The sequence below is a fragment of the Dama dama genome, chromosome 6 (assembly GCF_033118175.1).
Source record: "Dama dama isolate Ldn47 chromosome 6, ASM3311817v1, whole genome shotgun sequence".
Taxonomy (NCBI): domain Eukaryota; kingdom Metazoa; phylum Chordata; class Mammalia; order Artiodactyla; family Cervidae; genus Dama; species Dama dama.
The window spans coordinates 31,261,727-31,277,620 of record NC_083686.1 but is presented as its reverse complement, the minus strand read 5'-3'; the positions used below and the strand labels follow the sequence as shown (position 1 = coordinate 31,277,620).

The window sequence follows — 15,894 nt, the reverse complement described above, 5'->3', positions numbered from 1 at the left end:
TAAGATATGTTCATGTAATACTGCATGTTCTGGTCCAAAGAGAGATACTTACCTAACTGGATTTTGATAAGCCAGTTCTAGTTTATTTCCTTCCTACTAGCAGAATGAAGAGTTTTTTTTTTTTTTAAAAAAAAAAAAAAAAAACAGAAGCAAAACACTGAGGTGATTTACAAAATCTGGAAACATGGTCCTTTAGAAAAAAGAAATATATATATATATATATATATATATATATATATATATATTTACACTTTAGAAGACAAGAGCAGATGGAACCAAACCACATTATTTATTTTCTAGTTTCATGCTCAGTGCATTACAAACCTGGCCACCAATTAACCATTCCTTCACAAGATATAAATATAAAGCCTTAGGAAGAGCAAGTTAATCAGAAAGAAAACAGACTGTGAAAAGACAGAAGCAAAACTCAGAGAAGTAGTCCAGGTTTATGGAAATTAAGCACACTGTCAGATTTGGGGAAACCCGGGTTCAATCTCTGGGCTGGGAAGATCCCCTGGAGGTGGGAATGTTATCAGTATTCAATCACATAACACAAAACCAAAACAAGAGTGCTTTTATTTCTTAAATTCAAAACAGTGTAACCACAGGTGCTTGGATCTTCTTCACCTAAAATACGTTTTGTAAGTTTTCATACAGTCAGATAAATACTTACATTTTTATAGGCTATAAGAATACTTATTATATACACATTTCTCTTACCTAAAATTTTGCTGTAATATTCATCCCATTCTGGAAATACATAATATGTATATAGCATGTCACTCACTGTATACAGTAACCAGTTCTCCAGCCTCTGTATAAAAGTCATCTTGTCTGTCAGTCTTGATGTGACACCAGGAACGTATGAAGAAGGCATAGGAAGCCCAGCACACAGTCTTTCAATGACATTCCCAAAGAAAAATCGAAAAGTGTATATCAATGGAATATTCAGAAGTTCAGCGACCAGTTCCCCACCAAAACTTAAAGGATCGGCAATACAGACATCGAACTTGGCTGCCTGTAGCCTGCTGAGTAACTCCTTGTTAGTGACAGCACTGTCACACACTCTTTTGTTTGTTAATAAAAATTTTCTGCCAATGTATGCCAGTTTTCTTTGCATTTCCCACCATGAGAGTTTTGACAGTTCAAACGTAGCTTCATAGAGAATGGTATTGAGCTCTTCCATGAAAGTTTCTTCAGTTATTGAAAGCGGGAGGATCTCCACATGGTAGGGAATCTTGGTATGATCAATCAGAAGATTTTGTGAAGGTACCAGGACAGTTATCTCATGCCCACGAAGGTGAAGTTCTTCTAGAATCACTTGTAAATTAATCCAGTGACTAAAATCCACAGGCCATACAAGAACTTTGCCCGTCCTTCCAGAGTCAAGGAGACATAGATACAGCATGAAAAGCATGCAGAAGCCTTTCATAGTCTTCATGGTTAACTCCTGCTTGAATTAAATCTGGGCTTAAACCAAATGCATGAAACACAATCCGAAGATCTCTCTTCGGATTTATAGTAGGTTGGGCTGAACTTTGAAGTGTGTACTTTGTATTATGGATTAAAATGAAAAGCAACTGCTTTGATGGAAAAAAAAAAAAAAAACTCAATACACTGAGTTAGGAGATATATGCTCAGGTTTAAACAGAGTTCCATAATGATTTCTAAGTAAAGCTAGAAAATCCAGCATTATGTGATTGCATACTCTGTTAACGCTAAAGTTTTTTAATTTTTTGTTTGTTTGTTTTATTTGAATGCTCATTTGAACAGGAAGATCTCTGTAGTGTTTCTTTAACTGATAACTCTTCTAGATATTGTAGGTTTGGAAGAGATCAATACTTAATGCCAGAAATATGCATACTTTAAGAGATGTTAAGGCAGAGAGATTTATTTTTATTTTTAATTTTATATTGGATTATATTTGATTAGTAATGTGTTAGTGTCACACATATACACACACGTATATATATATATACATATATATACATATATATATATATACATATTTTATTCTTTTTAAACTTCTTTTCACATTTACATTGCTACAGAATATTGAGCAGAATTTCCTGTGCCATATGGTAAGTTCTTGTTAGTTCATCTATTTTAAATATAATGGCCTATATCTGCTAATCCCAACTCCCAATTTATTGCTCACCCTACCTGGCCTCTTTTCCAACCATAAGTTTGTTTTATGCTGTGTTAGTCTATTTTTGTTTTGTAAATAAGTTCATTTGTATCATCTTTTTAGATTGCATATGTAAGCAAAGTGATAGTTGTCTTTCTCTGTATTCCTTATTCACTTAATATGATAATCTCCAGGTTTATCTGTGCTGCTGCAATATTTTGGAGATTAATCCTTTATCAGTTTATTCATTTGCAAATATTTCCTCCCGCTCTGAGGGTTGCCTTCCCATTTTGCTTATGTTCTGCTTTGCTGTGCAACAGCTTTTGAGTTTAATTTGATCCCATTTGTTAGATTTGTTTTCATTTCCATTACTCTAAGAAATAGATCAAAAAAAGGTATCATTGCAATTTATTCAGAGAATGTTTTGCTGTTCCATCTTACATTGGTCTTCAATCCATGTTAAGTTAATTTTTTTGTATGATGTCAAATAATGTTCTTCTTTCATTCCTTTACATGTATTTATCCTGTTTTCCCAGTGCCACTTATTGAATAGCCAGTCTGTTCTCCATTGTAGTTTTGTTCCTTTGTCATAGATTAATTAGCAATAGGTCTGTTAGTTTATTTCTGGACTTTCTATCCTGTTTCATTGATCTATGTCTCAGTACCATAATGTCTTGATTCTGTAGCTTTGTAGTAAAGCCTGAAGTCAGGGAGTCATCTTATTCCTCCATCTCTGTTTTTCTTTTTCAAAATGCTTTGACCATTCAGGGACTTTTCTGTATGCACATTTTTTTTTTTAAATTGTTCTAGATTATGAAAAATATGCTTGCTAGGTTGGAAGGGATTGCATTGACTCCGTAGATTGCCTTGAGTACTATAGTAATTTTGATAATATTGATTCTTCCAATTCTTTCCATCTGATTGTGTCATCTTTGATTTATTTCATCAGTGTCTTATCCTGTTCAGAGCACAAGTCTTTTGCTTCCTTGGTAGGATTATTCCTAGATATTTTATTCTTTTTGATGAAATGGTAATGGGATTTTTTTCTTTGATTTCTTTCTGATCATTCATTGCTGGTGTATAGAAATGCAGCAAATTTCTATGAGTTAATTCTGTATCTTGTTTATTTAACAAATTCATTCCTAAGATCTAGTAGCTTTGCATAACATCTTTAAGATTTTCTATATATAGTATCATATTTTCCATAAACAGTGATAGTTTTATTTCTTTTCCAAAATTTTTATTGGTGTATAGTTGTTTTATATTATTGTGTTAGTTTCTGTTGTACAATAAAATGAATCAGCTATATGCATATATATTACTCTCCTTCTTGGACATCTTTGTGAACTCCCATCCTACCATCTAAGTCACTGCAGACCACCAAACTGACCTCCCTACACTATACAACAGGTTCCCACTATTTATCTGTTATACACATGCTAGGGTATATAAGTCAAACCTAATCTCCCAATTCATCCCCCCTCCCAAGTTCACATGTCTATTCTCTATGTCTGCATCTCCACCCCTGGCCTGCAAATAGATTAATCTGTACCTTTTTTTTTTTTAATTCCACATATATGTATTAGTATATGATATTTATTTTTTCTCTGTATTACTTCACTCTGAGACATACTCCAGGTCAATTCACTTCTCTACAAATTATCCAGTTACACTTCTTTTTGTGGTTGAGTAATATTCCATTGTATATATGTACCATACCTTCTTTATCCATTCATCTGTTGATGGGCATTTAAGTTGCTTCTATGCCCTGGCTATTGTATTAATAAATAGTGCTGCAATGACATTTGAGGTGCATATATCTTTTTCACATATGGTTTTCTTAGAGTATATCCTCATCTTATAGTATTCTATTTTTAGTATTTTAAGGAACATGTATATTGCTCTCCATAGTCTCCGTATCAATTTACATTCCAATCAACAGGGCAAGAGGGCTCCCTTTTCTTTATTCTCTCTCTAGCATTTATTTCTTGTAGATTTTTTGATGATAGCCATTCTGAATGGTGTGAGGTGATGCTGTTTTTCAGTTGAGCTGTCAAGTCTGACTCCTTGCAACCCCATGAACTGCAGCATACCAGGTCTCATGTCCTTCCCTATGTCCTAGACTTTGCTCAAACACATGTCCACTGGGTCACTAATGCCAATCAGCCATCTCATCCTCTGTCACCTCCTACTTCTCCTGCCCTCAATCTTTTCCAAAGAGTAAACTCTTTACATCAAGTGGCCAAATTATTGGAGTTGCAGCTTCAGCATTAATCATTCCAATGAATACTCAGGGTTGATTTCCTTTAGGATTGACTGATTTGATCTCCTTGCAGTCTAAGGGACTCTCAAGATGTTTCTCCAACACCACAGTTCAAAAGCATCAATTCTTCCATGACCAGCCTTCTTTATGGTCCAACTGTTGCATCACTATAAAACTACTGGTCAAACCACAGCTTTGACTATATGGACCTTTGTTGCCTAAGTAATATCTCTGCTTTTTAATATGCTGTCTAGGCTTTTCTTCCAAAGTGTAAGGGTCTTTTAATTTCATGGCTGCAGTCATTATCTGCAGTGATTTTGGAGCCGAAGAAAATAAAGTCTCTCACTGTTTCCACTGTTTCCCATTTTTTCCCATGAAGTGATGGGACTGGATGCCATGATTTTCACTTTTTGAATGTTGTGTTAAACCAATTTTTCACTCTCCTTTTTCACCTTCATCAAGTCGCTCTGGTGTTCTTCTTCACTTTCTGCCATAAGGGTGGTGTCATGTGCATATCTGAGGTTATTGGTAGTTCTCTTGGCAATCTAGATTCCAGCTTGTGCTTCATCCATCCTGGCATTTTTCATGATGTACTCTGCATATAATTTAAATAAGCAGGGAGAGGATATACAGCCTTGATGAACTCCTTTCCCTATTTGGAACCAGCCTGTTGTTCCATTTCCAGTTCTTATTGTTTCTTCTGACCTCCATACAAGCTTTGCAGGAGTCAGGTAAGGTGGTCCGGTATTCCCATCTCTTGAAGAATTTTTCCATTATTTTGTAATCCACACAGTCAAGTTTTTGACATTTCAATAAAGCAGTACTTGACGTTTTTCTGGAGCTCTCAATTTTTCTATGATCCAGCAGATGTTGGCAATTTGATCTCTGGTTCCTTGGCCTTTTCTAAATCCAGCTTGAATATCCACAGTGTTGCAGCCTGGCTTTGAGAATATTCAGCATTACTTTGCTAGCATGTGAGATGAGTACAATTTTCCTTAGTTTGAGCATTCTTTGGCATTGCCTTTCTTTGGAAAGGAATGAAAACAGATCTTTTTGAGTCCTGTTGCCAATGCTGATTTTTCCAAATTTGCTGGCATATTGAGTGCAGCACTTTCACAGCATCATCTTTTAGGACTTGAAATAGCTCAGCTGGAATGTCCTCAACCCCACTAGCTTTGTTCACAGTGATGCTTCCTAAGGCCCGCTTAACTTCAGACTCCAGGATGTCTGGCTCTATGTGAGTGATCACACCATCGTGGTTATCTGGGTCGTGAGGATCTTTTTTATACAGTTCTTCTGTGTATTCTTGCCACCACTTCTTAATATCTCCTGCTTCTGTTAGGTCCATACCGTTTCTGTCCTTTATTGTGCCCATCTTTGCATGAAACATTCCCTTGGTATCTCTAATTTTCTTGAAGAGATCTCTAGTGTTTCCCATTGTATTGTCTTTCTCTATTTCTTTGCACTGATCACTTAGGAAGGTTTTCTTATCTCTCCTTGCTATTCTTTGGAACTCTGCATCCAGATGGATATGTCTTTCCTTTACTCCTTTCCCTTTAGCTTCTCGTCTTTTATCAGCTAATTGTGATGACTCCTCAGACATTTTGCCTTTGCATTTCTTTTTCTTGGAGGTAGTCTTGATCACTGCCTCCTGTACAATGTCATGAACCTCCATCCTTAGTTTCAGGCACTCTGTTTATCAAATCTCATTCCTTAAATTTATTTGTCATTTCTACTGTATAATCACACTGGATTTAATTTAGGTCATACCTGAATGGTCCAGTGGTTTTTCCCTACTTTCTTCAATTAAAGTCTGAAGTGGGTATTAAGGAGTTCATGATCTGAGCCAGAATCAGCTGACAGTCTTGTTTTTGCTGACTGTATAGTTCTTCTCCATCTTTGACTCCAAGGAATATAATCAATCTGATTTTGGTGTTGAGCATCTGGTGATGTCCATGTCTAGAGTCTTCTCTTGTGCTGCTGAAGAGGGTGTTTGTTAATGACCATTGCCTTCTTGTGACAAAGCTCTGTTAGCCTTTGCCCCACTTCGTTGTGTACTCCATGGCCAATTTGCCTGTGACTCCAGCTATCTCTTGACTTCCTGCTTTTGCCTTCCAGTCCCCTATGATGAAAAGGACGTCAACAAACAAGATGGCAAATAAAATTCATGTGCTCATCTTCTCCTGTGTGAACTCCAAAGTTGCAACTAGCTGCTGTACAACCATGGACAGAATGTTGGATCCCATCAAAAGAAAAAAAAAAAAAAAAAAGATATCCCAATTTCAAGGACAAAGGAGAAGCCCCAATAAGATGGTAACTTTCGAGGCCAGTGGGAGACCCAGCCAGACTTGCCTTTGAGTGCCTAGGAGTTTCTGGTGGAGGTATGGGTTGAAAGTTTGGCCTCAGGCCAAACAACAGAGAAGGAATCCAGCCCCTCCCATCAGCAGAAAGTTGGATTAAAGATTCATTGAGCTTGGCCCTGCCCATTAGAACAAAACCCAGTTTCCCCCACAGACAGTCTCTCCCATCAAGAAACTTCCATAAGCCCCTTATCCTTTTCATCAGAGGGCAGACAGAATGAAAACCACAATTAAAAACACAGAAGACTAACCAAACTGATCACATGGACCACAGCCTTGTCTAACTCAATGAAACTGTGAGCCATGCCATGTAGAGCTGCCCAGGATGAATGGGTCACAGCAGAAAGTTCTGACAAAACCTGGTACACTGGAGAAGAGAATGGAAAATCACTTCAGTATTCTTGCCTTGAGAACCCCACAAACAGTAAAAAAAAAAAAGGTGAAAAGATATGACACTGAAAGACAAACTCCCTAGGTCAGCAAATGCCCAATATGCTACTGGAGAAGAGTGGAGAAATAACTCCAGACACAATGAAGAGATAGAGCGAAAGCAAAAATAATGTCCTGTTTTAGATGTAGCTGGTGACAGAAGTAAAGCCCGATGCTGTAAGAGGAATATTGCATAGGAACCTGGAATGTTTGGCCCACAAATCAACATCAATTAGAAGTGATCAAAAAGGAGATAGTAAGAGTGAACATAGACATTTTAGGAAACAGTGAACTAAAATGAACTGGAATGGGTGAATTTAATTCAGGTGACCATTGTATCTACTACCATGGGCAAGAATCACTTAGAAGAAATGGGAGTGTCCCTAGAGTCAAGAAAAGAGTCTGAAATGCAGTACTTGGGTCCAATTTCAGAAATAACAGAAGTAGAAATTAAGAGTTTTCAAATAAATGCCATGTGTGTTTATGTGCAGCGATGGATATTATCTAGAGTTATTTGGTGATTATTTCACAATGTGCAAATATCTAATCATTTTGTTGTATACCTGTGTTGAAACGAAATTATTTCAAGTCTGGGCAAGCAAAATATTGCATAAAAATTTCTCTACCAGTTGAGCCACTGCCCGGCACTCCCTGTTTCGGTGTGCAATGTGTTTCTGCATTATACATTAACTAGATGCCCTCAGAAGACACGGGGATGTTTACTCTACAAAAAAGTAATTTCTTTCTGACACCAGCAAGGTAACCCATTATAAGCTAACATTCTTTCCTTAATCTTTTAAGGGTTCACAATGACCCACTACTCACTGTTTATGACTACATAAACTGGCAATATAATGTTCTGATGCATTACACTTTCATCTGTAACCTGTTCCCTCAAAAACCTATATGACAGTTCTTTAATTTTTAATGGGGAGTGAATCCCTCAGAGCTTCCTGACAGATTTTCTACAGGGTTATAATCCTCAGATTGGCTCAAATGAAATCTTCCATACTTTTCTGGGTTGACTACTGACTAATTTTTTGTCACCATCTGAAACTAATATAATGTTGCATATTGGTAATATCATAAAAAATCTAATTAAATAATACATGAAAGGTACTGCTTTCTCAAAGGTAATTTGCCTTTTAAGCAAAATGTCATTACCATAATCACATAAACATAATAAAAATAAATTATTCAAAAGCAAAATAGAAGGGTAAATGGGCTTGCTAAAACAGAGAAAAAATTTGTGCTCAGGATCAAAAGTCACTAGTTGACTTCTAATGACCTCTAATCTTAAATAAAACAACAAGAACAAAACACTGAAGTGAGTTAAAAATCTAGAAACATGGTCCTATAGGAAAAAAGTATTCTTTTGTTTTTACACTTTGGAAGACAAGACCAAATGAAACCAAGCTACATTACTTATTTGTTCTAGTTTCGTGCTCATCACATTGCAAACCTGGTCATCTATTAACCATTCCTTCATAGAACACAGATATAAAGCCTTTGGAAGAGCAGGTTAATCAGAAAGAAATCAGGCTGTGAAGGAGGAGAAGCAAGAGCACAGAGAAGTAGTCCAAGTTTACAGAAATTAAGCACACTGTCAGATTTGGGTTTTCCAGACACTCCAAAACCTTAAGCTTAAATATAGAGAATATTCCTTCTTGGATATATACCAGAGTTCCCCTGGTGGCTCAGATGGTAAAGAATCAGCCTGCAATGCAGGAGACCCGGGTTCAATTCTGGGTTGGGAAGATCAATTAGAAGAGGGAATGTTATGATTCAATCATATAACACAAAGCCAAAAAAAAGGGTGTTATTAATTTTTACATTCAAAACAATGTGGCCACCCTAAAATACCATTGGTAAGTTTTCATAAGTCAGACAAATGTTTACATTATTTATAGACTATAAGAGTAGTTATTATATACATGTTATTCTTACCTAAAACCTTGCTGTAGTATTCATCCCATTCTGGAAATACATAATATGTATATAGCATGTCACTCACTGTATACAGTAACCAGTTCTCCAGCCTCTGTATAAAAGTCATCTTGTCTGTCAGTCTTGATGTGACACCAGGAACGTATGAAGAAGGCATAGGAAGCCCAGCACACAGTCTTTCAATGACATTCCCATAGAAAAATCGAAAAGTGTATATCAATGGAATATTCAGGAGTTCAGCGACCAGTTCCCCACCAAAACTTAAAGGATCAGCAATACAGACATCGAACTTGGCTGCCTGTAGCCTGCTGAGTAACTCCTTTTTAGTGACAGCGCTGTCACACACTCTTTTGTTTGTTAATAAAAATTGTCTGACTAAGTTTGCCAGCTTTATTTGCCTTTCCCACCATGAGAGTTTTGACACTTCAAAAATTTCTTCATAGAGAATGGTATTGAGCTCTTCCATGAAAGTTTCTTCAGTTATTGAAAGCGGGAGGATCTCCACATGGTAGGGAATCTTGGTATGATCAATCAGAAGATTTTGTGAAGGTACCAGGACAGTTATCTCATGCCCACGATGGTGAAGGTCTTCTAGAATCACTTGTAAATTAATCCAGTGACTAAAATCCACAGGCCATACAAGAACTTTGCCCGTCCTTCCAGAGTCAAGGAGACATAGATGCAGCATGAAAAGCATGCAGAAGTCTTTCACAGTCTTCATGGTTAGTTCCTGCTTGAATTAAATCTTAAACCAAATGCATGAAACTCACAATCCAAAGATCTCTCCTTAACTTTCGCAATCAGTTCATAGTAGGTTGGGCTGAACTTTGACTTGTATACTTTGTATTATGGATTAAAATGAAAAGCAACTCCTTTGATGGGGGGAAAAAAAAAACACCTTGATATAACAAAATACACTGAGTTAGGAAATATATACTCAGGCTTAAACACAAATCCATAATAATTTCAAAATAATATTTGAAAATCCGACATTATGTGATTGCATATTCTATTAAGGCTAGATTTTTTGGAATTTTTTTCTGACTTTATTTTTATGATCACTTGAACAGGAAGATCTCTGTAGTGTTTCTTTTACTGATAACTCTTCTAGATATCTTAGGTACAGAAGAGATCATCTTAATGCCAGAAATACACACACTTTAAGAGATGTTAAGGCAAGGAGATTTATATTATTTTTAATTTTAATTTTATATTGGATTATAGTTGATTAATAATATGTTAGTTTCAGGTGAACAGAAAAGTGATTCAGTTATACATATACATACATCTTCTCTTTTTAAAATTCTTTTCACATTTATGTTGCTACAGAATATTGAGCAGAATTTCATGGGTTGTATAAATAGTAAGTTCTCGTTGGTTCAACAGCTTGAAATATACTTCACGTTCAAGGTCAAGAGGGGCGGCCATGAGGAGATATCCCTCATCCAAGGTAAGGAGTAGTGTCTGCGTTTTGCTGGAGCAGCTGTAAAGAGATACCCCTCATCAAAGGTAAGAGAAATCCAAGTAAGACGGTAGGTATTGCGAGAGGGCAGCAGAGGACAGACACACTAAAACCATAATCACAGAAAACTAGCCAACCTGATCACACGGACCACAGTCTTGTCTAACTCAATGAAACTAAGCCATGCTGTATGGGGCCACCCAAGATGGACGGGTCATGGTGGAGACTCTACACATGGACATCTACCAGATGGTCAACACTGAAATCAGATTGATTATATTCCTTGCAGCCAAAGATGGAGAAAATTATACAGTCAGCAAAAACAAGTCCTGGAGCTGACTGTGGCTCAGATCATGAACTTCCTATTGCCAAATTCAGATATAAATTGAAGAAAGTAGGGAAAACCACTAGACCATTTAGGTATGACCTAAATCAAATACCTTATGACTATACAGGGGAAGTGAGAAATAGATTTAAGGGACTAGATCTGATAGACAGAGTGCCTGATGAACTATGGACAGAGGTTTGTGACATTGTACAGGAGACAAGGATCAAGACCATCCCCATGGAAAGGAAATGCAAAAAGGCAAAATGGTTATCTGAGGAGGCCTTACAGATAGCTGTGACAATAAGACAAGCGAAAAGCAAAGGAGAAAGGGAAAGATATTCCTATTTGAATGCAGAGTTCCAAAGAAAAGCAAGGAGAGAATGGGAGCCTTCCTCAGCGATCAATGCAAAAAAATAGAGGAAAACAACAGAATGAGAAAGACTAGAGATCTCTTCAAAAATTTTTAGAGATACCAAGGGAATATTTCATGCAAAAATGAGTTCCATAAAGGACAGGAATGGTATGGACCTAACAGAAGCAGAAGATATTAAGAAGTGGTGGCAAGAATACACAGAAGAACTGTACAAAAAAGATCTTCAAGACCCAGATAATCACGATGGTGTGATCACTCACCTAGAGCCAGACATCCTGGAATGTGAAGTCAAATGAGCCTTAGGAAACATCGCTAAGAACAAAGCTAGTGGATGTGATGGAATTCCAATTGAGCTATTTCAAATCCTGAAAGATAATGCTGTGAAAGGTACTGCACTCAATATGCCAGCAAATTTGGAAAACTCAGCAGTGACCACAGGACTGGAAAAGGTCCGACTTCATTCCAATCCCAAAGAAGGCAACCCAAAGAATGCTAAAACTACTGCACAATTGCACTCATCTCACACGCTAGTAATGTAATGCTCAAAATTCTCAAGCCAGGCTTCAGCAATACATGAACCATGAACTTCCATATGTTCAAGCTGGTTTTAGAAAAGGCAGAGGAACCAGAGATCAAATTGGCAACATCCGTTGGATCATCAAAAAAGCAAGAGATCTCCAGAAAAACATTTATTTCTTCTTTATTGACTATGCCAAAGCCTTTAACTATGTAGATCACAATAAACTGTGGAAAATTCTTCAAGAGATGTGCATATCAGACCACCTGACCTGCCTCTTGAGAAACCTATATGCAGTCAGGAAGGAACAGTTAGAGTTGGACATGGAATAACAGACTGGTTCCAAGTAGTAAAAGGAGTATGTCAAGGCTGTATATTGTCACCCTGCTTATTTAACTTATATGTAGAGTACATCATGAGAAATGCTGGGCTGGAAGAAGCACAAGCTGGAATCAAGATTTTTGGGAGAAATATCAATAACCTCAGATATGCAGATGACACCACATTTCTGACAGAAAGTGAAGAGGAACTATAAAGCCTCTTGATGAAAGTGAAAGACGAGACTGAAAAAATTGGCTTAAAGCTCAATATTCAGAGGACAAGATCATGACACCTGGTCCCATCACTTCATGGGAAATAGATGAAGAAACAGTGGAAGCAGTGTCAGACTTTATTTTTGAGGGCTCCAAAATCACTGCAGATGGTGATTGCAGCCATGAAATTAAAATATGCTTATTCCTTGGAAGGAAAGTTATGACCAACCTAGATAGCATATTAAAAATCAGAGACATTACTTTACCAACAAAGATCCATATAGTCAAGTATATGGTTTTTCCAGTGGTCATGTATGGATGTGACAGTTGGAAGTGAAGAAAGCTGAACGCTGAAGAATTGATGCTTTTGAACTGTGGTGTTGGAGAAGACTCTTGAGAGTCCCTTTGACTGCAAGGGGATCCATCCAGTCCATCCTAAAGGAGGTCACTCCTAGGTGTTCATTGGAAGGACTGATGCTGAAGCTGAAATTCCAATACTTTGGCCACTCATGCGAAGTGTTGACTTGTTAGAAAAGACCCTGATGGTGGGAGGGATTGGGGGCAGGAGGAGAAGGGGACGACAGAGGATGAGATGGCTGGATGGCTTCACCGACTCGATGGACATGAGTTTGGGTAAACTCCGGGAGTTGGTGATGGACAGGGAGGCCTCGCGTGCTGCGATTCTTAGGGTCGCAAAGAGTCAGACTCGACTGAGTGACTGAACTAAACTGAGTCTATATTTGCTAATCCCAACTCCCAATTTATTGTTTTCCTCACCTTGCCCCTTTGGTAACCTTAAGTTTGTTTTTAGTGTTTAAGTCTGTTTATGTTTTGTAAATAAGTTTTTTTTTTTTTTTTTTTTAAGGTTGCACATATAAGCAATGTGATTGTTGTCTTTCTCTGTATTCCTTATTCACTTAGTATGATAACTTCCAGGCCTATCATACATTGCTGCAATCTTTTGGAGATTAATCCCTTGTCTATTTCTTCATCTGTAAATGTTTTTTTCCCACTCCGAGTGTTGCCTTCCTATCTTGCTTATGTTCTACTTTGTTGTGCAACAGCTTTTGAGTTTCATTTGATCCCATTTGTTAGTCTTGTTTTCATTTCCAATACTCTTGGAAATGGATAAAATATAGATATCATTGTGATTTATTCAATGAATGTTTTGGTGTTTGGTCTTACATTTAGGTCTTTAATCCATTTTGAGTTAATTTTTGTATATGATATTAAATTATGTTCTACTTTCATTCTTTTACATATATCTTTCCAGTTTTCCGAGCACCACCTATTGAAGATCTTGGATTTTTCTCCACAGTTAGAGATTGATGATAGGTCTGTGGGTTTATTTCTGGACTTTCTATACTGTTCCCGTGATCTATATCTGTTTTGTCCTAGTACCATGATATCTTGATGACTATAGCTTTGAAGTGTAGTCTGGGGGAGTTTATTTCTCCACCTCTCTTTTTCTTTCTCAAAATTGCTTTCACCATTCAGGGTATTTTGTGTCTCCCTAATTTGTGTGTGTGTGTGTGTGTGTGATAGTTTATGAAAAATACCATTGGTCATTTGGTAGAGATTGCTTTGAATCTGTAGATTGCCTTGAGTATTGTAAAAATTTTGATAATGTTGATTCTTTCAATTCCAGACTATGGCATGTCTTTCCATCTGATTGTGTCATCTTTAATTTATTTCACCAGGGTCTTATCCTGTTCAGAGCACAGGTATTTTTCTTCCTTGGTAGGATTATTCCTGGATATTTTATTCTTTTTGATGAAATGGTAATGGGGATTTTTTTCTTTAATTTCCTTCTGAGCATTCATTGCTGGTGTATAGAAATGCAACACATTTCTTTATTAATTTTTTATCCTGTTTACTTACCTAATTCATTCATGAGATCTAGTAGTTTTGCACATCATCTTTAGGATCTTCTATGTGTAGCATCATGTTTCCCATAAACAGCGATAACTTTTTTTTTCCCCAAGATTGGAATAGAGTTGCTTTACATTGTGTGTTAGGTTCTTGTACAACAAAGTGAATCAGCTATATGTATACATATGTACCCTTCCTCTTGGACCCCTTTGTGAACCCCCATCCCACCATCTAAGTCATCAAAGAGCACCAAGCAGGGTTCCCTACACTATACAGCTGGTTCCTACTATTTATCTGTTTTGCACATGGTAGGGTATATACATCAAACCCAATCTCCCAATTCATCCCCCCTCCCAAGTCCACATGTCTGTTCTCTATGTCTGCATCTCTACTCTTTGCCTACAAATAGATTAATCTGTACCTTTTTATTTTTTTAGGTTCCACGTGTATGCATTAATATATGTTATTCATTGTTTCTCTTTAATACATTCTTAACTCTGCATGATATGCTCCAGGTCCATCCTCATTGCTACAAATGATCCAATTTCATGTCTTTTTATGGCTGAGTAATACCCTGATGTTAGGAGGGATTGGGGGCAGGAGGAGAAGGGGACGACAGAGGATGAGATGGCTGGATGGTATCACTGACTCAATGGACATGAGTTTGAGTAAACTCCGGGAGTTGGTGATGGACATGGAGGCCTGGCATGCTGCGATTCATGGGGTCGCAAAGAGTCAGACACGACTGAGCAACTGAATTGAACTGAATATTCTTTAGTATTTATGTACCACACCTTCTTTATCCATTCATCTGCTGATGGACATTTATGTTGCTTCTCTTTTCTGGCTATTGTATTAATAAATAGTGCTGCCATGACATTTCAGGTGCACATATCTTTTTCACATATGGTTTTCTTAGAGTACATGACCAGTTTGGAATTGCTGATTTTATGGTAGTTCTATTTTTAGTATTTTAAGGAACATCTTTATGGTTCTCCATGGTGCCTATACCAATTTGTATTCCAACCAACAGTGTAAGAGGGCTCCCTTTTTTTTTCATTCTCTCTCCAGCTTTTATTGCTTGTAGATTTTTTGATGATAGCCATTCTGAATGGTGTGAAGGGATATTGTTTTTTAGTCGAGCAGTTGTGTCTGACTCCTTGCAACCCCATGGATTGCACCATGCCAGGCATCACTGTCCTTCACTATCTCTTGGACTTTGTTCAAACTCATGTCCACTGATTCAGTGATGCCAATCAACCATCTCATCTTCTGTCACTCCATACTCCTCTTGCCTTCAAACTTTCCAAAGACTCAGCTCTTCACATCAGCTGGCCAAAGTATTTGAGATTCAGTTTCTGCATCAATCCTTCCAACGAATATTCAGGGTTGATTTTCTTTAGGATTAATTGGTTTGATCTTTGCTGTCCAATGGATTCTCAGGAATCTTCACCAGCACTACAGTTAGAAAGCATTCATATTCAGCATTCAGCCTTCTTTATGTTCCAAAAGTCTCATCCATACATGACTACTGTAAAAAACATAGCCTGAATATCGAGACATTCATCAGCATGCTGATGACTTCTCTTCTACCTTCATCAAGAGGCTGTTTACGTCCTCTTCACTATCTGTCATTATGAGTTCAGACTTAAACAGAGTTTATATTTTTGTTAAGAGTACTG

The 15,894-nt window shown here is 37.2% G+C and overlaps 1 protein-coding gene across 2 annotated transcripts in view; it reads right to left on the bottom strand.

The window, feature by feature from the left end:
- LOC133058534 (UDP-glucuronosyltransferase 2C1-like) overlaps positions 1–9,882 on the bottom strand; it is a 45,746-nt gene extending 35,864 nt beyond the window's left edge. Inside the window, exon 1 of one of the 2 annotated variants that reach the window (XM_061145238.1) lies at positions 9,128–9,882. In XM_061145238.1, coding sequence (XP_061001221.1) covers positions 9,128–9,848 — 721 coding nt within the window. In that variant the 5' untranslated portion in view covers positions 9,849–9,882. Of the gene's footprint in view, positions 1–720; positions 1,459–9,127 lie in introns of those variants that run through there. The other variant, XM_061145237.1, reaches the window with a different exon arrangement.
- Positions 9,883–15,894: the final 6,012 nt, after the last annotated feature.